This window comes from Ips typographus, unplaced genomic scaffold (assembly GCF_016097725.1).
Source record: "Ips typographus isolate SLU unplaced genomic scaffold, UJ_Ityp_2.0 IpsContig73, whole genome shotgun sequence".
In the NCBI taxonomy this organism is placed as follows: Eukaryota; Metazoa; Arthropoda; class Insecta; order Coleoptera; family Curculionidae; genus Ips; species Ips typographus.
The window spans coordinates 76318-103343 of record NW_028098578.1 but is presented as its reverse complement, the minus strand read 5'-3'; the positions used below and the strand labels follow the sequence as shown (position 1 = coordinate 103343).

Here is a 27026-nt window from a genome sequence, read left to right as displayed (position 1 = left end):
CTAAAAATCCCTAGAAAATTCCCTAGAAATTTTACCTAAAATTTCCATAGAAATTCCCTAAAATTTCCCTAAAATTTTCCTAGAAATTCCCTAAAATTTCCCTAGAAATTTTCCTTAACTAAAAGTTTCTAGGATTCTACATAATTGTCCCTGAAAATCTCTAAAAATTTCTAATACAATTATGACACTGTTGAGCGGCTGCACTTTCAAGTGTCTTTGTTGACTTGACGGAGAATCGCTGTCGTTCCCGACGGTGGAACTCGAAACAAGGACTCAACACGCACTTCACTTCACTTTCTAGTGTTTTACTTTGGGTGGAAAAAGTTCCCACGTTGTCCTGAAGTCCACGAATCGTCCCACGACGATTAAGATCGACAAAAAAACGTCCCATGATGTCGATGAAATCCACAAATCTCGAAGTCCCTGACTTGAAGAAGTTGAACTTCCGCTCTTTTTTCCACTTTTTTCCACTTTTCGGTTTTTCTCGATGTTTCACTCGCGACGCGTACCGAACAACTGCTGCTGCTGCCGCTGGGTGGGTCCTATAAATATTCTTGGGTATATTTATATGAGGCCGGGAACCAATCAGCATCCAGAATCTGGCGAATCTGAAGGGGCGGAGCTTGTTTACAGACTCGCGTTTCTTTGCATTTTTGCCATCGTGAAGGTAACTTTACGAAACCCCCCCCCCACCAAGAACGGAGGTTCAGCGAAAGTTTTCTTAAAGAAAAATGAACTGCTACCTGAACATTTTTTGTCCCTTAAATGAGCCTGAACCGAGTACTTAACAAGGGTTTGGGTATCACGGTTCCTGAAATTTAAAGTAGGGCCCGAAAAGAGACTGATGACTTTGTCAAAAAGGATACCTCTCGTACAACCTGTAATCACGGCGAAAATGGCAAAGGATACTGGTTTTTCCCTGAAAATGGAGTGTTTTTCTGTTCAGTGTATCGTTACCTTGTAATAAGAGAAAGGATACTCGTGGGGAACCTGAAAAACCCAATCCGGGACTTCTTGTATTATGGCGCCTTGCCAATCGAATCCAGAAGACTACCTGAAAAAGTCAAAAGGGTTATTTACACACGGTTCACGGTGGGGCTGGCTTTCTTCAAGTATGTATGATGTGTGTATCACGGTGGTTTGTACAGGGTGTGTACAACACGGTAGGTCGTCTCTTTCCGGGGGGCTGCACGTTGGGCTTCACACTAGAACTTGGGCTTCTAGTGTGGGCTAATGCGGCTTTCCAGACCTCGCTGGACCTTTTCTATGCGGGCGATGGTCTGTTTTCTGGCTGCGTTTAGGGTTGGGCTGTTCTTTAGATCGAAGTTGTCCAGGTGCAGTATGATTTTGGTTACCAATTCTTCATATCGGTCTAATGCATGTACTTGTGGATGCAGCTCCTTCACCATCAGGTCAACAAGCTTGCTGGCTTCTAGGCAAGTTTTCTTTAGTGTGCTTGGCCGTTGCCGTTGCCACTTTTCTTCGGCTTTGTTGACTGTTCTGAGTGCTGAATTCACCTGGAGCTCTTCTTTTCGGGGAATCTGCACCTGTTCCGCGGTTACTTCGGTTTCCTCGGCGGACTGCAGTTCCTCCTTGTGGGCTGCTCGGCGCCCTCGTCCACGCTGGTCGGGTTCTGGGTGATTTCCATCTGGTGACGGCCTGATATCATCCACGAATACGTTATTTGCACCTCCATTTTACTCTACTTCATATACGGTGTCTGAAATCTTCTTGGATATTATTCCTTGGCCGGTCCATGGGTTTACGAACGCCCCGCGTTTTCTGTTTCGGACATTTACCCTTTGGCCTACAGTAAATCTGACTGGAGGGGGAACATTGCGGTTCGGGAACGTCCTTTCCTGGAACTGCAGTTGCCGTAGGTAGGCACGTCGATTCTTCCTTCTCTTTTGATTCGCCGATTGGTGGGGTCTTCGGAATTTTGCCAATTGGGTTTTCCATTCACTAGGAATGGGAAGTTCGTACCCCAGTACCAGTGAGGCTGGTGATTGACCTGTGGCTCGGTTTTTCCTGTTCCTCAGCACTTGTAGGAGTGTGGGAATTTGCCTTTCCCACTGAGTGACGTCCTTTTCAATCAGCAGGGTCCTCATTACTTTCTGGAATTCTTGGCACCTTCTTTCCACGGGATTGGCTCGTTGGTCGGAGATGGCCGAGAATAACTGACAAATTCCTTGGCTTTGACACATTTTCTCCATCTTGTTGCTGATGAACACTGCACCTTTGTCCGAGTCTCAGGACGATTCCAGACTTCTTGTGGAACCGATTTACGATCGCGGCGGGCCGCAGCGGGCGCTACATTGCCTCTGTAGCGTTCAAAGGACATTGAGTTCCGATGTCCGGGAATTGAAATGTCCCAATCAATTTGGGCCGGTAAATCGTCTCAACTAATCAATAAATCAACCGACTGGTCTAATTCGTCTAAGGGGTTTATCATTTTTCAGAGAATTATTACAAAAAAAAGTAAAAAAGGGAAAACTCAGTGTGAATCCTACTCACAGTCAAAGTGCTGTTTTGGATTCAACAACTCATCATTGTTAACCCTTTTACGACTCCAGCGGTGCCGTAATGTTACTAATGAAAAGTCCCTATCTTACTACCCCAATTGAACGTTAATTAAAATGAACTTATCTTTACTTAAGAACCCTGGAGCCGTCTACCGACTTCCCTGCTTTAATTTTTGAACAAAAAAGCAAAACTTTAGCAGTTACTTTATAAAAAAAACTCGACTTTGGGATGCCAGTTAGTTTTTGGAGAAACCAACAAACCTTAAGTTTAATTAAAAACGAGAGGACGAACAGGACCAATTTTCATCCGTACAATTTGGGTCCAAGTGTGGCCCGTAATTAATTAACTTTATTTTACTGACTAAAAACTTTCTAAAACAAGAGACGATTTTCCCGTTTAGGTAATGTGGAATTAGGATACTGAACGGAAAAGCTGTAGGGGAAAAAAGAGGCGCGTATTGTCCACCACGTCCCGATAACTCCCGACACTTACAGGCGCGACTTACGCGGCACAAAATTTTGGACAGGTCTTTTTCACTTCCCGGTTCACTTGGTATTTGCACTGACGAAGTAAAAACGAATGCCCTGAAAATACAATCAAAATTCCCTATCTAAAAATCCCTAGAAAATTCCCTAGAAATTTTACCTAAAATTTCCATAGAAATTCCCTAAAATTTCCCTAAAATTTTCCTAGAAATTCCCTAAAATTTCCCTAGAAATTTTCCTTAACTAAAAGTTTCTAGGATTCTACATAATTGTCCCTGAAAATCTCTAAAAATTTCTAATACAATTATGACACTGTTGAGCGGCTGCACTTTCAAGTGTCTTTGTTGACTTGACGGAGAATCGCTGTCGTTCCCGACGGTGGAACTCGAAACAAGGACTCAACACGCACTTCACTTCACTTTCTAGTGTTTTACTTTGGGTGGAAAAAGTTCCCACGTTGTCCTGAAGTCCACGAATCGTCCCACGACGATTAAGATCGACAAAAAAACGTCCCATGATGTCGATGAAATCCACAAATCTCGAAGTCCCTGACTTGAAGAAGTTGAACTTCCGCTCTTTTTTCCACTTTTTTCCACTTTTCGGTTTTTCTCGATGTTTCACTCGCGACGCGTACCGAACAACTGCTGCTGCTGCCGCTGGGTGGGTCCTATAAATATTCTTGGGTATATTTATATGAGGCCGGGAACCAATCAGCATCCAGAATCTGGCGAATCTGAAGGGGCGGAGCTTGTTTACAGACTCGCGTTTCTTTGCATTTTTGCCATCGTGAAGGTAACTTTACGAAACCCCCCCCCCACCAAGAACGGAGGTTCAGCGAAAGTTTTCTTAAAGAAAAATGAACTGCTACCTGAACATTTTTTGTCCCTTAAATGAGCCTGAACCGAGTACTTAACAAGGGTTTGGGTATCACGGTTCCTGAAATTTAAAGTAGGGCCCGAAAAGAGACTGATGACTTTGTCAAAAAGGATACCTCTCGTACAACCTGTAATCACGGCGAAAATGGCAAAGGATACTGGTTTTTCCCTGAAAATGGAGTGTTTTTCTGTTCAGTGTATCGTTACCTTGTAATAAGAGAAAGGATACTCGTGGGGAACCTGAAAAACCCAATCCGGGACTTCTTGTATTATGGCGCCTTGCCAATCGAATCCAGAAGACTACCTGAAAAAGTCAAAAGGGTTATTTACACACGGTTCACGGTGGGGCTGGCTTTCTTCAAGTATGTATGATGTGTGTATCACGGTGGTTTGTACAGGGTGTGTACAACACGGTAGGTCGTCTCTTTCCGGGGGGCTGCACGTTGGGCTTCACACTAGAACTTGGGCTTCTAGTGTGGGCTAATGCGGCTTTCCAGACCTCGCTGGACCTTTTCTATGCGGGCGATGGTCTGTTTTCTGGCTGCGTTTAGGGTTGGGCTGTTCTTTAGATCGAAGTTGTCCAGGTGCAGTATGATTTTGGTTACCAATTCTTCATATCGGTCCAATGCATGTACTTGTGGATGCAGCTCCTTCACCATCAGGTCAACAAGCTTGCTGGCTTCTAGGCAAGTTTTCTTTAGTGTGCTTGGCCGTTGCCGTTGCCACTTTTCTTCGGCTTTGTTGACTGTTCTGAGTGCTGAATTCACCTGGAGCTCTTCTTTTCGGGGAATCTGCACCTGTTCCGCGGTTACTTCGGTTTCCTCGGCGGACTGCAGTTCCTCCTTGTGGGCTGCTCGGCGCCCTCGTCCACGCTGGTCGGGTTCTGGGTGATTTCCATCTGGTGACGGCCTGATATCATCCACGAATACGTTATTTGCACCTCCATTTTACTCTACTTCATATACGGTGTCTGAAATCTTCTTGGATATTATTCCTTGGCCGGTCCATGGGTTTACGAACGCCCCGCGTTTTCTGTTTCGGACATTTACCCTTTGGCCTACAGTAAATCTGACTGGAGGGGGAACATTGCGGTTCGGGAACGTCCTTTCCTGGAACTGCAGTTGCCGTAGGTAGGCACGTCGATTCTTCCTTCTCTTTTGATTCGCCGATTGGTGGGGTCTTCGGAATTTTGCCAATTGGGTTTTCCATTCACTAGGAATGGGAAGTTCGTACCCCAGTACCAGTGAGGCTGGTGATTGACCTGTGGCTCGGTTTTTCCTGTTCCTCAGCACTTGTAGGAGTGTGGGAATTTGCCTTTCCCACTGAGTGACGTCCTTTTCAATCAGCAGGGTCCTCATTACTTTCTGGAATTCTTGGCACCTTCTTTCCACGGGATTGGCTCGTTGGTCGGAGATGGCCGAGAATAACTGACAAATTCCTTGGCTTTGACACATTTTCTCCATCTTGTTGCTGATGAACACTGCACCTTTGTCCGAGTCTCAGGACGATTCCAGACTTCTTGTGGAACCGATTTACGATCGCGGCGGGCCGCAGCGGGCGCTACATTGCCTCTGTAGCGTTCAAAGGACATTGAGTTCCGATGTCCGGGAATTGAAATGTCCCAATCAATTTGGGCCGGTAAATCGTCTCAACTAATCAATAAATCAACCGACTGGTCTAATTCGTCTAAGGGGTTTATCATTTTTCAGAGAATTATTACAAAAAAAAGTAAAAAAGGGAAAACTCAGTGTGAATCCTACTCACAGTCAAAGTGCTGTTTTGGATTCAACAACTCATCATTGTTAACCCTTTTACGACTCCAGCGGTGCCGTAATGTTACTAATGAAAAGTCCCTATCTTACTACCCCAATTGAACGTTAATTAAAATGAACTTATCTTTACTTAAGAACCCTGGAGCCGTCTACCGACTTCCCTGCTTTAATTTTTGAACAAAAAAGCAAAACTTTAGCAGTTACTTTATAAAAAAAACTCGACTTTGGGATGCCAGTTAGTTTTTGGAGAAACCAACAAACCTTAAGTTTAATTAAAAACGAGAGGACGAACAGGACCAATTTTCATCCGTACAATTTGGGTCCAAGTGTGGCCCGTAATTAATTAACTTTATTTTACTGACTAAAAACTTTCTAAAACAAGAGACGATTTTCCCGTTTAGGTAATGTGGAATTAGGATACTGATCGGAAAAGCTGTAGGGAAAAAAAGAGGCGCGTATTGTCCACCACGTCCCGATAACTCCCGACACTTACCGGCGCGACTTACGCGGCACAAAATTTTGGACAGGTCTTTTTCACTTCCCGGTTCACTTGGTATTTGCACTGACGACGTAAAATCGAATGCCCTAAAAATACAATCAAAATTTCCTATCTAAAAATCCCTAGAAATTTTACCTTAAATTTCCCTAGAAATTCCCTAAAATTTCACTAAAAATTTTCCTTAGAATTTTCCTAGAAATTCCCTAAAATTTCCCTAGAAATTTTCCCGAACTAAAAGGCTCTAGGATTCTACATAATTGTCTCTGAAAATCTCTAAAAATTTCTAATACAATTTTGACACTGTTGAGCGGCTGCACTTTCAAGTGTCTTTGTTGTCTTGACGGAGAATCGCTGTCGTTCCCGACGGTGGAACTCGAAACAACGACTCAACACGCACTTCACTTCACTTTCTAGTGTTTTACTTTGGGTGGAAAAAGTTCCAACGTTGTACTGAAATCGACGAATCGTCCCACGACGATTAAGATCGACAAAAAAACGTCCCACGATGTCGATGAAATCCACAAATCTCAAAGTCCCTGACTTGAAGAAGTTGAATTTCCGCTCCTTTTTCCACTTTTCGGTTTTTCTCGATGTTTCACTCGCGACGCGTACCGAACAACTGCTGCTGCTGCCGCTGGGTGGGTCCTATAGATATTCTTGGGTATATTTATATGAGCCCGGAAACCAATCAGCATCCAGAATCTGGCAATCTGAAGGAGCGGAGCTTGTTTACAGACTCGCGTTTTCTATTTACGGCGGCTCGGTCTCTGTTTGCAGTTTCTTTTCATTTTTGCCATCGTGAAGCTAACTCCACGACACCCCCCCACCAAGAACGGAGGTTAGGCGAAAGCTTCCTAAAAGAAAAATGAACTGCTACCTGAACATTTTTTGTCCCTTAAATGAGCCTGAACCGAGTACTTAACAAGGGGTTGAGTATCACGGTTCCTGAAATTTAAAGTTGGGCCTGAAAAGAGACTGATGATTTTGTCAAGAAGGATTCCTACAAACCTACTACAACCTGTAATCACGGTGAAAATGGCAAAGGATACTGGTTTTTCCCTGGAAATGGAGTGTTTTTCTGTCCAGTGTATTGTTACCTTGTAATAAGAGAAAGGATACTCGTGGGGAACCTGAAAAACTAAATCCGGGACTTTCTGTGTTATGGCGCCTTCACCATCGAATCCAGAAAACTACCTGAAAAAGTCAAAAGGGTTATTTACACACGGTTCACGGTGAATTTTTTCACGGTGGGGCTGACTTTCTTCAAGTATGTACGACGTGTGTATCACGGTGGTTTGTACAGGGTGTGTACAACACGGTCGGTCGTCTTTTTTCGGTGGGCTTCTAGTGTGTGCTGATGCGGCTTTCCAGAACTCGCTGGGCCTTTTCTAAGCGGGCGATGGTCTGTTTCCTGGCCGCCTTTAGGGTTGGGTTCTTTAGATCGAAGTTGTCCAGATGCAGTATGATTTTGGTTACCAATTCTTCATATCGGTCCAATACATGTACTTCTGGATGCAGCTCCTTCACCATCAGGTCAACAAGCTGGTCGGCTTCTAGGCAAGTTTCCTTTAGTGTGCTTGGCCGTTGCCGTTGCCACTTTTCTTCGGCTTAGTTGACTGTTCTGAGTGCTGAATTCACCTGGAGCTCTTCTTCTCGGGGAATCTGCACCTGTTCCGCGGTTACTTCGGTTTCCTCGGCGGACTGCAGTTTCTCGTTGTGGGCTGCTCAGCGCCCACGTCCATTTTGGTTTCCGTGTCGGACCCCGGAATTTCCTCGTTGGAGTCGGGTTCTCGGTGATTTCCATCTAGTGCCGGCCTGATATCATCCACGAATACGTTATTTGCACCTCCATTTTACTCTACTTCATATACGGTGTCTGAAATCTTCTTGGATATTATTCCTGGGCCGGTCCATGGGTTTACGAACGCCCCGCGTTCTCTGTTTCGGACATTTACCCTTTGGCCTACGGTAAATCTGACTGGAGGAGGAACATTTCGGTTCGGGGACGTCCTTTCCTGGAACTGCAGTTGCCGTAAGTAGGCACGTCGATTCTTCCTTCTCTTTTGATTCGCCGATTGGTAGGGTCTTCGGAATTTTGCCAATTGGGTTTTCCATTCACTAGGAATGGGAAGTTCGTACCCCAGTACCAGTGAGGCTGGTGATTGTCCTGTGGCTCGGTTTTTCCTGTTCCTCAGCACTTGTAGGAGTGTGGGAATTTGCCTTTCCCACTGAGTGACGTCCTTGTCAATCAGCAGGGTCCTCATTACTTTCTGGAATTCTTGGCACCTTCTTTCCACGGGATTGGCTCGTTGGTGGTAGATGGCCGAGAATAACTGACAAATTCCTGGGCTTTTACACATTTTCTCCATCTTGTTGCTGATGAACACTGCACCATTGTCTGAAACCAAAAATCTTGTCCGGTCGGAGTCTCCGGACGATTCCCGACTCCTTCTGGAACCGCTTTCCGATCGCGGCGGGCCGCAGCGGGCGCTACATTGCCCCTGTAGCGTTCAAAGGACATTGAGTTCCGATGTCCAGAAATTGAAATGTCCCAATCAATTTGGGCGGGTAAATCGTCCCAACTAATCAATAAATCAACCGACTGGTCTAATTCGTCTGAGGGGTTTATCATTTTTCAGAGAATTATTACAAAAAAAAGTAAAAAAGAGAAAACTCAGTGTGAATCCTAGTCACAGTCAAAGTGCTGTTTTCGATTCAACAACTCGTCATTTTACACCCTTTTACGACTCTAGCGGGTGCCGTAACGTTACTAATGAAAAGTCCCTATCTTACTTCCCCAATTTAACTTTAATTAAAATGAAGTTATCTTTACTTAAGAACCCTGGAGCCGTCCACCGACTTTCCTGCTTTAATTTATGAATAAAAAAGCAAAACTTTAGCACTTACAGACAGGTCTGTTTCACTTCCCGGTTCACTTGGTATTTGCACTGACGACGTAAAAACGAATGCCCTGAAAATACAATCAAAATTCCCTAACCAAAAATCCCTATCTAAAAATCCCTAGAAAATTTCCTAGAAATTTTACATAAAATTTCCCTAGAAGTTCCATAAAATTTCCCTAAAAATTTTCCCTAGAATTTTCCTAGAAATTCCCTAAAATTTCCCTAGAAATTTTCCTTAACTAAAAGGCTCTAGAATTCTACATAATTGTCCCTAAAAATCTCTAAAAATTTTTAATACAATTTTGACACTGTTGGGCGGCTGCACTTTCAAGTGTCTTTGTTGTCTTGACGGAGACTCGCTGTCGTTCCCGACGGTGGAACTCGAAACAAGGACTCAACACGCACTTTACTTCACTTTCTAGTGTTTTACTTTGGGTGGAAAAAGTTCCCACGTTGTCCTGAAATAGACGAATCGTCCCACGACGATTAAGATGGACAAAAAAACGTCCCACGATGTCGATGAAATCCACAAATCTCGAAGTCCCTGGCTTGAAGAAGTTGAATTTCCGCTCCTTTTTCCACTTTTTTCCACTTTTCGGTTTTTCTCGATGTTACACTCGCGACCCGTACCGAACAACTGCTGCTGCTGCCGCTGGGTGGGTCCTATAAATATTCTTGGCTGTTATTATATGAGCCCGGGAACTAATCAGCATCCAGAATCTGGCAATCTGAAGGGGCGGAGCTGGTTTACAAACTCGCGTTTTCTATTTAAGGCGCCTCGGTCTCTGTTTGCAGTTTCTTTGCATTTTTGCCATCGTGAAGGTAACTTCACGACACCGCTCCACCAAGAACGGAGGTTCGGCGAAAGTTTCCTAAAAGGAAAATGAACTGCTAACTGAACATTTTTGGTACCTTAAATGACCCTGAACAAGGGGTTGGGTATCACGGTTCCTGAAATTTAAAGTAGGGTCCGAAAGAGACTGATGACTTTGTCAAAAAGGATACCTCTCGTACAACCTGTAATCACGGTGAAAATGGCAAAGGATACTGGTTTTTCCCTGGAAATGGAGTGTTTTTCTGTTCAGTGTATCGTTACCTTGTAATAAGAGAAAGGATACTCGTGGGGAACCTGAAAAACCAAATCCGGGACTTTCTGTGTTATGGCGCCTTCACCATCGAATCCAGAAAACTACCTGAAAAAGTCAAACGGGTTATTTACACACGATTCACGGTGAATTTTTTCACGGTGGGGCTGGCTTTCTTCAAGTATGGACGATGTGTGTATCACGGTGGGTCGTCTCTTTCCGGGGGGCTGCACGTTGGGCTTCTAGTGTGGGCTGATGCGGATTTCCAGACCTCACTGGGCCTTTTCTAGGCGGGCGATGGTCTGTTTTCTGGCTGCCTTTAGGGTTGCCTGTTCTTTAGATCAAAGTTGTCCAGGTGCAGTATGATTTTAGTTACCAATTCTTCATATCGGTCCAATACATGTACTTGTGGGTGCAGCTCCTTCACCATCAGGTCAACAAGCTTGCCGGCTTCTAGGCAAGTTTCCTTTAGTGTGCTTGGCCATTGCCGTTGCCACTTTTCTTCGGCTTTGTTGACTGTTCTGAGTGCTGCATTCACCTGGAGCTCTTCTTCTCGGGGAATCTGCACCCCTTCCGCGGTTATTTCGGTTTCCTCGGCGGACTGCAGCTCCTCGTTGGAATCCAGCGTTCTTCTTAGGTCCGTGGGCTGCTCGGCGCCCTCGTCCTCGCTGGTTTCCGTGTCGGACCCCGGAATTTCCTCGTTGGGGTCTGGGTCTGGGTGATTTCCATCTGGTGCCGGCCTGATATCATCCACGTATACGTTATTTGCACGTCCATTCCTGGGCCGGTCCATGGGTTTACGAACGCCCCGCGTTCTATGTTTCGGACATTTACCCTTTGGCCAACGGTAAATCTGACTGGAGGGGGAACATTGCGGTTCGGGAACGTCCTTTCCTGGAACTGCAGTTGCCGTAAGTAGGTACATCGATTCCTCATTCTCTTTTGATTCGCCGATTGGCGGGGTCTTCGGAATTTTGCCCATTGGCTTTTCCATTCACTAGGAATGGGAAGTTCGTACCCCAGTACCAGTGAGTCTGGTGGACAATCACCAGATGTGGCTCGGTTTTTCCTGTTCCTCAGCAGTTGTAGGAGTGTGGGAATTTGCCTTTCCCACTGAGTGACGTCCTTGTCAATCAGCAGAGTCCTCATTACTTTCTGGAATTCTTGGCACCTTCTTTCCACGGGATTGGCTCATTGGTGGTAGATGGCCGAGAATAACTGACGAATTCCTTGGCTTTGACACATTTTCTCCATCTGGTTGTTGATGAACACTGCATCATTGTCTGAAACCAAAAACTTTGGAACGCCGTAGCGCGCAAAAATCTCTTTTTGTAGAATTTCTACAACGTTTTTGGCTCTGTATTTATGTGCTGTAAATGCTTCCACCCATTTTGTAAATACATCTTCCACCACGACGATGTATTTATTCTTTGTTAGGGCTGCTTCGGGGTAAGGTCCTAAAACGTCACTGAGATCATTTCCCACGGGTACTTTGGCAGGGCTGGTTTTTTGGTCGCTGCAGCGTACTTAGGGCACCCTCGGTAGCTGGCTGGATGCGGGCCGTTGCAGTTGACGCACATGGCCGGGCTGCTGGCGCTGGGTGGGTCCTATAAATATTCCTGGCTATATTTATATGAACCCGGGAACCAACGGATCATCACGACAGGATGGCGGCTACAAGCTACAACTTTTTATTTAATATTTACTATTTATGTACTGGCACTTGTCAGTCTTCAGTTTTTACAGTTCAGACTATTATTATTAACACATACCAACTAACGGCCATTTAACTCCAAACTTTTTCCCCAATAGAGCTGAAGGAATTTGGAATATGACGTATCCCCAGAAGAATGATGATAAAACTATACTTTGATCTTCCCATCGATACACCTACAAAAAAACTTATTTTAATTATACTGGGTGTTACTGCGTGTGTATTATTAACTTGTAGTGTATAGAAGAAATTAAAAAATTGTCAAAATATTATAAACATTTTCTATGACAAAAAATATTTTTTGACAAATATGTGATGTGTGAAAATATAATTTTCCAATTGGGTTTACTATACATAGAATGCAGCATATTTTAAAGTAAACGTTCAAATAGGCATGCGAGGTGCTCGTTTTACAAGCTCAACCACGCTGATCTAGGTTATTTGAAGAGATTCAAAGTCAGTTAAATTTTGCGCATTTTGAAGTAGTAGTAAGTAATTTTGAACAGGGGTTGTTGTCATTCGTATACTGTTGTAAATATGTTTCTGAAGTAATGTGTGCATTTTTATGCTAAGCGTAATAAACTTCTGGCATATCCTGTTTTTCTTCACTCAAAAATGGCATTTTAATAATAATATCACACAATTAGTAAAAGTGTGTGACGTTAAGTTACATCCAGTCGGAGTGTAATTAATTTGATTATCAAAATAAAGGCATGTATGTAATTTACAAGGCCCTCTTCGCAAACAACAGTTATTTTTCGCAACAACGGAGGGCCGTGCAGCATATGCTCCCGCAAACAATTTGAGGCTTTTACTTCGTACAGTGGAAAATTACTTTCACTATCTAGAAAGGAAAGAAAAATGAGGAAGGAAAGTTTTATTTTGTATAAGGGTCGTAGTAATTATTTGCGCATCTAGCGAGGAAAGTGCAACTTTTGTTCCCGTGAGTATTTTTTTTTCAAAGTTCAAGGGTGCAAAATGCAGTTTATTCCAGAGTTGCGCATCTAATTTTTTCTACGACCAATGTTATGTTTTATGAAAAAAAGCAGCAGCTAAAAGCTAAGTTGTTACTAAAGATATGTTTTTCAATTTGTCGAGAAAGTGACAAAGTCTTTAGACAGTGTGACGGGTAACCACCATGCGGAGTTCGGATAAGCTTTAAGTACGGGAAAACTACTTTGCGCACTTGTTAGGAACAATATGTTTTATACGAATGAAATAACTATAATTTTTTTTGTAATTTATAATTTTTATTGACATCAAAAACAACTTCTAACTATTTATTGTTATTAACAACATTAATATTAAATGTGCAGTTGGTCGCATTTTTTAAATTTATCTCCGATTGAGCAACTGAAGGTGAAAATCTCGTAGATGTCATTTCCTGGTTTGTCAGCATTGTCGCATTGCAAAAGAGATATAGATTCATCTTTGAAAGTACTTGGAACTGCTTCACTTTTATTAGGGCTGAAGCTTAAAATCTTGTTACTTAATGCTTTTTTATAAGTTGTGGATTTATCGATGTATCCTTTAGCTACCGTAGTCGATTTCCAACCCCCCAAGAGTTTTATGTCAGTTATTCCTTCACTGACAAACCCGTAATCGGCCAGGAACGTGAAAAAGTGTACGAGAAAATGCTACTATGTATACAGTGTGGAACAGCCAAATGGAATAAATTCGATAACGAATAAATGAGAGCGTGTTGGGAAAAACGCTTGGACACGTCGATTTGTATTTTTAGATGTGCATTTAAAAAAAAAATATGTAGAGGGTGTGTTTTTTTTAAATGCGCATCTAAAAATACAAATCGACGTGTCCAAGCGTTTTTCCCAACACGCTCTCATTTATTCCATTTGGCTGTTCCACACTGTATGTAAAAGTGTGCGCAAAGTAGCTTCATTGCGGTCATTCGTAGAAAATAGTATCATTGTACAACAAGGGTGATTAAGATTGATGAAGAAAATTCAATCGGACGATATGGACAATTCGCCCGAGTTTTCCAGGCTATTTTTTCTACGACTAATTGGAATTACTTACCAATTTTCACACAAATAAACACTCTCAATGTTTGAAACGTTCCCGTGTTTACATTATCACTTTTGACGCAGCCAAAGTTTGACCGGGGTTCCGGATTGTCACCGGGTTACAGCTGATTAACTTCGTCTTTTAAGTTGAGACGTTGAATGGACTTGATTTATTGTAAATTGTAAGTTTATATCATTTGCTTTATCATATAATAAATTAGATTATTATTCTTTAATTGAACACTTACTGAAATTTGATCGGGCGCATATTCATTGCCTCAAAACAAGCCAAAATGCAATGTTTTAATGCCACCTGTCTGTGAGGATGACAATCAGAAGAATTATTTTATTTACGTTCAAGATTAGCTGTAATTGGTCTATTTCATATCGCACGCTGAAGATTGTGATTGGTCTATTTCATATTGCACGCTATTTCATATTGAACGAATTCCGTATTCGTTCAAGCGTTGGCAATAATTGCCTACTTATCCGTTCTCAAAACTGTTAAGGAATGAACCAATATCCCTGTAGGAGTAGAAAATAGTTATTTACATTACTAGTGTGGTATGAGCAATTTTATACTCACTTGTGGGAAGTATTGTCACGACGAGGTCGTAGACCGAGTTGTGCTGATTACAAGAGTTCATTAATTTGCCACACTGATAATGTACTAGTATATTGTTACACTTTACTGGGTTCTTTTTTTCAAGTGAGACTTTTAATAAACTCAACAAACTTTATTTAAGAATTGAACCACAATTTACAACACTAGAGATCACTTGTTAAACCACTAAAGTCACCTTTACCACTTTACTACTTCGTTCTTTGCTTTATCGCGCTACTATTATTTCACAACTGCCCCTCCGTCGGCTCGGTCGGTTTATATACAAAAAGTGTGGGTGATCGATTCTCGAATGTTCCTGTATGCAGAGAATGTTCCCGCTATACGTCCAGTAAACGTTTATTGTATCGCGAATATTCTATCCGATGCGCTGATCCAAGTTTAAAGATAGCGGGACTTGTCTAAAAGTAGCTGTTTTGTAGATTTTCATTTTACATGGGGTTAAATGGGTAACTCCCTTATTTTAAGGCCTAGAGGGTTGAGACTTCATATTGGGGGGTAAGTCTGGGACACCCCAGGAATGCGGTGTTGCCAAGTTGTGCACTTTTTCCCTAAATTTTGGGAAATTCTATATAGTGACCCCACGTTTTTCCCTAAATTTCAGGAAATCTTAATCTGGCTATGATGCCTCCTTATATACTGCCCCCCTCTTTAAAAGCTCTTCGTCTCGGATAGCGGCATTCTGAAGATTCCAAGATGGCAGATTCCTTCCTCTGTATGGACTTAATCTCTGCACATGAACTACTTTCGGTTTAGATCGTGGTAACATTTGAATTCGGTAGACTAGGTGGTTTATTTTCTTTACAATTCGGCATGGTCCTTCCCAGTGTCGTTGCCATCTTTGACTTAATTCTTTGCTCCTCCCGGTTTCATCTTCTCTCTCTCAAGTTTGTCACAGGAGGTAGACTTGAATAAACACACTATTGATGAAGAATTTGAAGAAAATTTGCATGTTAGAAGCGTCCTAGTAGATCGTTTATCTCGTTTTGAACAATTTTTGCATAATAACTCAGTCAAGTTTTTGAAATAGAAATTAGACTAAAAGGCATTGAAGATGATTTTCGTGAATTTGACAGTGCAAACTCGACTTGAGTTTTTAGATAGTCAAGAAAAAAGATATAGACTTGAAACTGAGTCATCATTTTATCATCTTATATCAACAGCAAAAAGCCTGATTAACAAACTTAACATTAAAAGCAGTCATGCTGTTTCCATGGTTAAAAGTAATGAAAATAACCATGGGCCTGTTGGAAAATTACCAGACCTAGGTCTTCCTACCTTTCTTGGTAACTATGAAACACACTTTAGTTTTAGAGACATGTTTTATTCACTAGTTGATAGTCGTTTTGATTTAGGCGATACAGATAAATTATTATACTTGAAGTTATGTTGTAAAGGTGATGCTTTAAAGCTCATTGATTCACTGGATTTAACTGCAAATAACTACCCCATAGCTTTGGAGTTATTACAAAAAAGATATGAAAACAAAAAGGCTGTGATTAACCATCATGTCAAAAATATTTTGTTTAATTTACCTAATGTTAACAAAGAATCATCAGTGCACATAAGAAATCTTATTGATACAGTACATCAGCACAAATGTGCATTAGAAAAGTTAAATCTTCCAGTTCAACATTGGGATGCCTTGTCAGTTCCCATAATTTTAAGTAAATTAGATGATCGGACTAATAGAGAGTGGGAAATTAAACAATCTAGTAACGAACTTCCAAGTTTAGAAAGTTTAATTGAATTTTTGACCAAAAAGTGCTTTGCATTGGAAGCAGTAAACCAGGATTTTCACAAATTTTCAGGTTACAATCGAGTAAAACCTGATAATAAAAATCATAGTACTTTCCAGCAAAAACATACCTTTGTAGTAACAAGTAAATCTCCAGAAAATAGTGAAGAAAACCCACATTATCAATGTTTAATTTGTAAAGAAAACCATTTATCGTTGCCCCAAATTTAACAGTTTATCAGTTCCTGAAAAGTACAATGAGATAAAAAAATATAAATTGTGTAGTAACTGCTTACGTTTAGGGCATTTAAAGCAAAATTGAAGGTCAAGTGGTTGTAGAAAATGCCATCAAAGCATAATACAACACTGCATTACGATAGGAACAGTTCTCAAAATGAAGGATTAGGTCATATGACTTTTTTGAATACTCTAGAAAATGACCATTCTATTCCAAGTTCTTCTTATTTTTTGCCTCATACAGCAGTTTTAAGGGACTCAGTTACCACTAAGTGCAGAGTGGTGTTTGACGCAAGTTGTAAAACGGTGTCAGGCGTCTCTTTGAACGATATGCTTATGGCAGGGCCAACAGTACAAGAAGACTTGTACTCTATTTTGTTAAGACTACGACTTCACAAGGTAGTACTAAGCGCAGATGTGAAAATGATGTACAGGTGTATAAAAATTAATGAAGATGAATATTCATTTCAAAAAATTTTGTGGAGGTGGAATTCAGAAGAATCAGTTAAGGTTTTTTCTCTAAACACGGTTACTTATGGCACAACCAGCGCCCCATTCCAAGCAACTCGGTGCTTAGTTGAAATTGCAAATGAAAATGAACTGCAATATCCTCAAGCTGCAAAAGTGATCCGTCAGGCATTTTACATAGACGATCTCTTATTAAGTGTCAATTCTGAAACTGAAGCCGTGCAAATTTATCGTGATCTTACAAAAATCTTAGGACAAGCCAATTTTCATTTAAGAAAATGGTCGTCAAATAGCAAGACATTTTTAGAAGTCCTTCTAAAAGAAAATAATTGTGTCAATAATTGAAAATAAATTAATCTCATAAAGACAAACAACTCAAAACTCTAGGTATTGCTTGGGATCCGGAAACGGATGTTCTAAAGTACTGTATAAACGTTAACGTCAATCTTTCTAAAATTACAAAACGCACTATTTTGTCCACAATTTCACAAATTTTTGATCCTTTGGGACTAGTAGGACCAGCTATAATACAAGCTAAACTACTTATTCAGGCTCTATGGAAATTAGACCTAGGTTGGGATCAGGATATTCCAACTGATTTAAAACAAATTTGGTTAGACTATTCATCACAAATAGAAATTTTAAACAAAATTCAAATTAATCGTCAGGTTCTTATTTCGGATTGCGTCTCGGTTGAGCTACATGGATTTTGTGATAGTTCCGAGAGAGCATACGGAGCATGCATTTACGTTTGCTCAGTAGATAGTTCAGGAAATAAAGACGTTCGACTGACAGCGAAGTCAAGGGTGGCACTTGTCAAAAAATTAACCTTGCCTCAGTTGGAACTATTGGCAGCACATCTTTTAGATGAGTTAATGACAGCTATAAGAAAAATTTTAGATATCCATGTTTCTCAAATAACATACTACACAGACTCGACCATTGTATTGTCATGGATTCGCATTGAACCTTGTAATCTGAAGACGTTTGTGGCTAATCGCGTTGGCAAAATTATTGAAAATTCTAATCCAGACGATTGGAAGCATGTTGTCAGCCAAGCTAATCCAGCAGACGTCATTTCGAGAGGTTTGAACCCAAAAGATCTTTTAAATTGTAACATTTGGTTTTACGGTCCAGAGTTTTTAAAAAGTGAAAAAATGTATTGTGATGTGACAGAAGAGATTTTAACTAATAAATTACCCGATTTAAAAACCTGTGTTACTATTACAAATGCTGCGACGTCAGGTTCTCAAGATTTTAAGATATTTGAAAGGTTTTCCTCATTTCATAAACTGCGTCGGGTGGTAGCTTATATTTGTCGTTTCAAAAATCGAATCGAGTTTCAATCCCTTCTTAGATAGTCATGGATTACTTAGGGTAGGTGGAAGATTGAGAAACTCTAACTTAGACTACGATCAAAAATACCCAATCATACTTCCTTACAAACATAAACTTACAGATCTAATTATTAGTGAACATATGCAATACTTGCATTTAGGAGTTCAAAATTTGTTGTCGATTATATGTTTAAAGTTTTGGATAATAAATGGTAAAAGGTCAGTTAAACGTATAATCAATTCCTGCGTACGGTGCTATAAGGCAAATCCAAAACCCGCTAAATTCTTACTGGGTTCTCTTCCTGTCTCAAGAGTGACACCATCCAGACCATTCTCTTATTGCGGTCGTGATTATGCTGGCCCAATCCACGTAAAAGAAAGGACTCTGCGTAATTCCAAACTTGTTAAAACTTATATGTGCCATTTTATATGTTTAGCCACTAAGGCAGTACATATAGAACTGGATAGAGATCTTACAACTTCCGGATTTTTAAACGCTCTAAAATGATTTTGTGCAAGACGAGGTAGACCGGTTGAGATTCATTCAGACAACTGGACGAATTTTGTCGGTGCAAACAACTATTTTATTGAACTCTACAACCTGATTAATGATAAGTCCCATTTAGACTCAATAACAACCTTTTTGGCAAATGAGCAAATCAGTTGGCGTTTCATTCCCGCACGCAGGCTGCGGAAAAGTCAACAAAATTCCATTTAAAGCGTGTATTAGGAAACGCATCACTAACTTATGAAGAAATGAACACCCTTTTAATTGAAATAGAATGTTGTTTGAATTCACGTCCAATATCGCCTATTTCCAACGATACAAATAACTATACCCCTTTGACACCCGCTCATTTCCTTATCGGGTACTGATTGGCGAGCCAACCTCAACGTGATATGAAAGATATTGCCCTTACTCGACAAAACCGATACGAGCGTTTGCAGCAGTTTTGGTCACGCTGGTCAAGAGACTATTTAACCAGGTTACAAGTACGAACAAAGTGGAAGACGAACCCGAAAGAAGAAGGCGCCATTGATGTGGACAAACTTGTTTTATTGAAGGATGAAAACAACCCTCCTCTGCGTTGGCCCCTCGCTCGAGTCCTCCAGCTTCATGAAGGAAACCATCACATTGTTCGGGTGGTGTCAGTTCGTTTGCGTAACGGCAATATAGTGAAAAGGTCTTTAGCAAGAATTTGTCCTATACCTATAGACAACTGAAACTGTGCTTGTTTTGAAAAGCACAACTTTTCAACGGGAGGCGGTATGTTGTGAGTTGCGTGATTTTCCAATGTAGCAACGCCGCGCGCCTCGGCCAGACAAACTGTGGTGGGGTGAAGTGATCAGTGCGAGTGCGATAGCACCACTACGGCTCGCGAATTCGTACAATCCACGTTAATATCATCTTGTTCTTTCACGCATATATTTGATTGTTTGTTATTTTTTTACTTTCAATTAAAACTTTTAACAAAAATACAGTCCACTCCCTCGTATTATTAATCAAGACCAATCCACGATTCCACGCTAAAACAACGTCCTTTCTGAAGTTAATCCAGTAAAATCGATCTCTTGTTCTAGCCAAAGTCTGGTTTACTCCAAAGTGTCCTCTTCCGCGTCTGTCATGTAGTTCTCGCAACACACTCTCTTTGCAGGAATTGGGCACTGTTGGTAAACAATGCGTTTTCCGTCTGGACTTTCCCATTTGCGAGTAATTAAGTGATCTCGCAGTCGAAGCGAATTCCATTGCAACCAGTAACCCGTCACTGTTGGTCCATATCTGGAAATCTGTTGCCAATCAGGTTTCAAATCCTTCTCCAACCATCTTCTGATTACTTTCAAATCAGGGTCTGAGCGCTGTCCTTTTATTATATCTTCCTTAGAAACGCTGCTTTTTATTCTTTTTGTAGCCCATCATGAATTTGTCCTTTCCGGTGCCTTAAGTCACTATCAAAAGCTTGACGATCCTCTATATATCGTGGTAATTGTCCTTCCGGTTTCTTTATTTCCTGACTCTGGTTACGCCAGTTCTGCGGGGTTGGTAAACGAGACTGCTGTCTGCAAATTCCAGCGGTAATGTCCTTTACGTCCACAATTATGACAAGTAATGTTTCTTTTAGCAGAAGAGTACCGGTGATTTGTTCTGTTGTTCTGGTTAAGACGATGAGAAAGTTCATCTAACTTTTTTACAATTAACTCCATAACAGCTACATCTCCACTTGCAATCTACTTTTCAGTTGGCTTTGGTATACCGGCGTCAAGTGTTTGGTCCCATACCTTAGCTCCAGCGCATTTGTAAGGGAGTAGCAGTCTCCTTGTTTACTCTCCGAGATGTTCTAAAGTATTTCGAGAGCTTTACCTAGCAGCGCCAGTACCAACTTAATGGCTTTTTGATGTTCAGTCCACCCATTAGCCATAGGAGCAACTTCAAACTGTCTTTTGTATAAATCCCACGAAGATTTCCCGTCAAACTTTGGCACCTTATAATCTTTCAGTATCGCATTCGGTTTGAATTTTCGGGCAGTTTTCTATCGGAGATACCTCGACTAACTTCCTCGATTCCTCGCGAATACTCATGTTTTCATCCGTACAGTTGCAATCTTTTGTCCAAATTGAGTCTCCACAAAAATCAAAACCGTGAAAACGGTTTTGATTTTTTTTTGCGCCTGTACGGTTGATTTGATTGAAAAATCTTATTAATGAAAGTTGTAGTACCTATCACGGACTAGTTTTCTGTATTTTTTCAGATCTCTAACTTGAGCCCTTTTGTCGTAAAACAGGAACAAAAATTCTAAAAATTTAAAAAATTTAAACTTTTTACTTGCACTGTATAAGCGGTGGTCGAGCAACCGTATCAGCAACCATGACCTGTTTATCCGTCCGTGACCTTGTTAAATCTCAGTTGGAGAAACGTCAAACGAAAACTATAAACATTTTAATGATTTAAAAAATAAAGGTAAACCTCTTGATTTCGAGAAGGAGAGAAATGTATATGTTAAGGATCTTGTACATAACATGACTCCTGCAAAAGTAATTGGACCATCTCAAGACCTAGAAGTTATAGGGTAACATTAGCAAATGGAAATGAAGTTGAACGTAATCACGTGCAATTATACCAAGCTTCTTCACATAACACTGTAAGTTCTGATGATGCACTAGATTTTGATATGAACCGTGTTCCAGACAATCAACCTGATTTTGTAGAAAATTCTTTGCAGTTTTAATAATGCTAGACCTTCAACTGAAAATAGTCCTACATCTTCAAGGTCTGGACGGTTACCTTTAGTAATAGTATTTAGAACATCATTACAATGTATTCATGAAGAATCAAGCTACAATTCATTAAAAATATGTTTAAAATCGAGCGAAATATTGAAGAGGAAATTGATGTTAAACTAAGTCTCAATTTGACCGTTCCTCTAATTTTGCCGGTGTGTACGATCTACAAAGAAATTAGTCATTTTTTAACTCTAACTTTTTGAGTTACGTAATGAGAGATTTTACAGCCACTAGTGCGATAATGAATGTTTATTGTACTCTTTGGGTGCTTTACTGCACTAGTGCGATAAAATCAACTATTATCGCACCAGTGTGATAAAATCGCTCTTTATGTAACTCAAAATGTAAAGATTCATTATCATGCTAGAAGTAGATAAAAGCACTAGTGCTAAAAGAATAATATTTTTTTCTACTCCTACAGGGATATTAGTTCATTCCTTAACAGTTTAGAGAACGGATAAGTAGGCAATTGCCAACGGTTGAACCAGTACAGAATCCTAGACTTTCCGCAACTGTGCGATATGAAATAGACCCAACACAGACAATTTTCAGCGTGCGATATGAATAGACCAATCACAGACAATCTTTAGCGTGCGATATGAAATAGACAATTACAGCTAATCTTGAACGTAAACCAAATAATTCTTCTGATTGACAGTTGGCATTAAAACATTGCATTTTAGCTTATGTTTTGAAACAATGAAAAACCGTTCAAATTCAGTTAGTATTCAATTAAAGAATAAAAACATCTACTTTATTATATGATAAAGCAAATAATACAAACTTACAATTTACAATGAATCAAATCCATTCACACCTCAACCTAAAAGACCGAAGTTAATCAGCTGTCACCGGTAACAATCCGGGACACCGGTCAAACTTTTTCTGCGTCAAAAGTGATAATGTAAACACGGAAACGTTCCAAACATTGAGTGTTTATTTGTGTGAAATTTTCTCGGGCGAATTGTTCATAGCTCCCTCGTTCCTTTGAGCACTCCGACTTCGGGGTCGTGCTCAAATTTTCGACCTCGTGCGATAGGGACATCTTATTCACCCTTGTTGTACAATATACTATTCCCGCACTAGGGTAAAAAACCGTTCTCTAAACTGTTAAGGAATTATTAACCAATATGCCTGTAGGAGTAGAAAATAAATTACGTTAATTTACGTATCATATTCTAAAATATTATTCCATATAATGGTTCATTTATTATTAATATTAGTAACAAGTAGATTAGAGGTAATTCATTACATCAATAACCCATTTATGGTAATCAAGTTTGTAGGTTGAAATCAAGATATTTAATATTTTTTAGTGTTGTTATATTTTATTTACAGACATATGAATATGTATAAAAGAACAATATTGTTAACTTCACTATTATTAAAATTCCTTTTAATTTGTCATTTATTTTCAATTATTGTTACTTCCAATTATTGGAAACGCTCGTAGAAAAAAATGATGTTCTTATCACGTGCGTAAAGTGCCTTTCCCGCACTCGACTGATGCCCGACATGTTGCGACTGATGCCCGAGTGTGCACAAGAGTTAGGAACAATATTTTTTCAACGAGAAACCCCAAACTTATTTTATTTGGCAAATAAATATAAATCTTTTTTGACACACGCTTGTCACACGCACAATTTTTGTGTCATATTTAATTTTAACGTCACTGTTTACAAGTTTTACGACCGGTGTTTCGATTCATAATACAAAATTCGATAGTGTGCGAGATCGTGCGCAAAACAGATACTTTGCACACGCGAGTAGAAAATGGGCGGACGGAAATAACTAAATAATTATATTTTTAACTTTTAAGGTGTAAGTATCACTTAAGGGGTATCGCTTTATTTGCTTGTGTCATGTTTAAAAAAAGTGAAGAAAGTCATTAGCAGCCAGATCAATTTAATGTTGCCAAGGCAATAATAAAAAAAGCATTGGCTTTTCAAAATTATTGATTGTCAGTCTTCAAGTATCTTATACAGTGAGCACGCGCAGGTCGAAACAAATTCATTTAAAATTAAGGGTTTGGTTTTTTTGGAAATACGCTCATACACGTCGATATTTATTTTTGTCTGCGGTTTTTTTATGGTAAATGCATGTATACATGGCGGCTCAAAACTAAGTTACTACCATCAACTTCATTTTTTCAAATGGAATTACCTATTTTTAATTGTGCATCAAATTCTAAGAAGGAAAAAAATTAAATTAAAAAATTATTTAATTTTTTTCTTAATAAAAAAAATAAAATGTGTATGCAAATTAACTTATTTTTGGTCCGCTAATTGTATACATGCATTTACGATAAAAAACCGCATGTATATACAGTGAGAACGTGTAGGTTGGAACAAATTCATTTAAAATTAAGGTGTTTTGTTTTTTGGAAATAGGCTCGTACACGTCGATTTTTATTATGTTTGCGGTTTTCATGGTAAATGCAAATACAATTAGCGGCCTAAAAATAAGTTAATTTGAATAAAAAAAAATAAAAATATTTTTTTGTTAAGAAAAAAATTAAATTATTTTTTTAGTTTTTTTTTCTACTTTGAATTTGACGCACAATTCAAAATGAAGTTGATGGTAGTAACTTATTTTTGGGCCGCCCTGTATACATGCATTTACCATAAAAAAAACCGCAGACAAAATAAATATCGACGTGTAAGGGCGTATTTTCCAAAAAACCAAACCCTTAATTTTAACATTTGTTCCAACCTGCGCGCCCTCACTGTATAAGAAGAACCTATTCCGACCGAAAGATGGCAAATTTAGCTGAGCTCGAGGAAACAGCCAGTAAAATATGTCTTCTGTTGTTGTCAAAAAGGTCAAGAATATTGTATGAACAGTCATAACAAGATTTTGTTAATGGTGTGATCTAAGGCATCTTTTTTTTATTTTAAGCCCAGGGCGTAAACATACATTTTACGTCGGGAAGTACAAAATTATTATATTTGAGAACAAAAAATAGTGCGGAAATATTGTTATCATTTCGCGCACGCTCGTTAAATAAACTACTTTTTCGTATTTCCTCAAAACTGCCAATCCGAATCTTAACAGTTATCATCGAATCTTAACCTGTCATGTTACATCATCCTAACCAAAAAAAAATCTGATTTAAAAATTCAAAAATCCAAGATGGCGCGCACATGAAAAGCCAAGCTTATATGAGGCTTTCGGTAAATCGAGATGTTGGATTCTTAAATTCGACTCCGCCATGTGGAAATAAAGTGGCTGTGACAATGTGTCAGTAATTTTCAATGACTCTAGGTAAGACAGAAAAATTAAAAACCGTTTTTTCAATAATCCGACTTTGTATCATTCCAAATAACCCAGCTCCCCATGATTGAGCTCGTAAAACGGCCACCCTGTATGTTTTCATAAATAATAATGGAATAATTATGCTTAAAATTTTGTTGAAATCAAAACTAAAATAAAAGGAATAGCTTTCCATTGAAAGAAAGCTAAAAGTCGGACTTCTTTTTGTGAAACTTTGTTCCAACTTTTGCAGCACACTGTATTTTTTCGTCACTTTTATCCAATCGGCAGTATTGTTATGATTGGTTTATTTTATACAGAGTGGTCCTAGTAAACTGTACGTGGATAAATATGCCATGGCAGTGCGGGCACATACTGTTGCTGAGCAATACCATAACAATACCGAGCCATTTGTTTGCAAAATGAATCTGAATATCTTATTATACACACTGTATCAAAAATATTGAGTTATTCATTTAAAGCGAAACATCTGCGAGCTTGAATCGCAAGGTGTACGAACGATTGACATCGGTTGACTCTAAGCAAAAATATCACGAAATAAGAACATCTTTAAACGAAAAAGTATTATAAATTGATACTCTGTGAATTGGTAGTCACTAAGCTCTTCTGACTACTTACAAATCGCCTCTATGATTTATTGTTAATCTTAACAACCGCGTTAGAAATAAACTAACAAGAGAACACTATTAATATAATATATAATTTTTAAATTAAAATAATATAATATTTAATATAATTACTTACAGGTATATCAGGAGTGACTGTAGTACTATTGTCATTCATAGCCACTATAGCAACCGAAAGAACAGAGCTCATACAATAGGAGAACATCATCAGTAAGAAAAACAGCACCATTTGTATATGTCTATAACCAATGGGTTCAGCTAGATAATACAATTTTAGAATTTAGAGTGGTCATAATATTCTGGGTACAACAATAACATAACTTACCTGTATCATCCGCTTCCCTACGATCAGAATCATTGGAAACGTCAGGTGAGCTGTTTGGTTTGCAGCATAACCAATATATGTTTGCCAGTTATAGTCAAAACAATTTTTTGTTATAGCTGTGCACTACATTTAAGAATATTGTTCACATCCGCACTATTTTACGTTAAAAAATTAATAGGTTTTATAATTATACACTGATACTAATCTATGTTTATAGAGTTGTATATGGTTTTTACTACTCACTAATCTTGCCTTTGACAATACTGCAACCGGAATAGTTTAAAAAATATTAAAAGAATTTGGATATTATTCAGTTATTATTATAATTATCAGTGAATCCCTCCGAAACAAAAAAAAATTAAATCGAACTGTTTTAATAAACTGCTAGCAAGTACTAACTGACTGGTACCTAACGTTGTATATGTACTGTACAACACACTATATGAAAGCACTGACGAAGTAGTGTTAACTGCAGATCAGACTTGAATGCTGGCGTATCCAGTGGCGGCTCCTCAATAAGTGCACACGTGCACGTGCACTCCCAAATTTTGAGTCCAAAAATGCATGTTTTCATTATAAATCTTATAATGATTGTAATAATTTTCTATTAATACCAAGTATTAATCTTGGAAATAAATAAACTTTTATAATAAGATAAGCGAAATCTGGACGAATTACGGATCACCCGCCGCCACGTGCACCGTGTGTCGTAGTAAAATCAAGGTGCACAGCTCATGGGTAGAGTAAATCTGATTGGTCGAACTTCCGCCGTCCGCCCCCTCTGTGTCCCCTCAGTCGAGTTTTTAAGCTGGCCCTGTGCACAATGAATCGTGCACTCGGGGTTTTCTATCAGTCACGTGTTATTTTTCTCTTCGCGACTTTTAAAATGTCTCCAGTATTTCCTAACGTTAGTGTGCAATATTGAAAAACAATTACATATTTTAAAATTGTAGGAATTTTGGGCGTGGTCTCAAAAAATTTTTCGCCCTGCGACGCTAAGTTCCCTCGTTTTGTGCACTGCCTTTCAAATTTACTACGAGCCGCCACTGGCCGTATCACAGTAGCGATTATTAACTGAAATACTAATAAAAAAGTCACTACATTCTTAACCAGCTGATACTACTGCCAACAATAGCAAAACAATACCGGATTCATTGAATTGATTGCATTAAATTTATTGTCACTGAGTAATGCATTTAATGAGTTTTTTGGTACATATCGATAACTAAAAACTGATAAGT

The 27026-nt window shown here is 39.5% G+C and overlaps 1 protein-coding gene across 2 annotated transcripts; it reads right to left on the bottom strand.

The window, feature by feature from the left end:
• Nucleotides 1-5743: 5743 nt before the first annotated feature.
• Nucleotides 5744-26231, bottom strand: LOC145739864 (uncharacterized). Of its 2 annotated transcripts, XM_081995206.1 has the most exons (5): nucleotides 25786-26231; nucleotides 25579-25718; nucleotides 11915-12032; nucleotides 10519-11829; nucleotides 5744-10459 (listed from the first exon to the last, which is right to left on the bottom strand). In XM_081995206.1, the coding sequence occupies exons 4-5, from the start codon at nucleotides 11134-11136 to the stop codon at nucleotides 10415-10417; spliced, it is 663 nt and encodes a 220-aa protein (XP_081851332.1). In that variant the 5' UTR covers nucleotides 11137-11829; nucleotides 11915-12032; nucleotides 25579-25718; nucleotides 25786-26231; the 3' UTR covers nucleotides 5744-10414. The 2 variants fall into 2 exon arrangements, with proteins under 2 accessions (XP_081851332.1, XP_081851330.1); XM_081995204.1 differs by having other exon boundaries at nucleotides 5744-11829.
• Between the last annotated feature and the right edge of the window lie 795 nt (nucleotides 26232-27026).

Bases quoted from the DNA above. Each gene is read 5' to 3' on its own strand.
- LOC145739864 (XM_081995204.1), bottom strand. From the start codon at position 11,136: ATGGAAAAGCCAATGGGCAAAATTCCGAAGACCCCGCCAATCGGCGAA.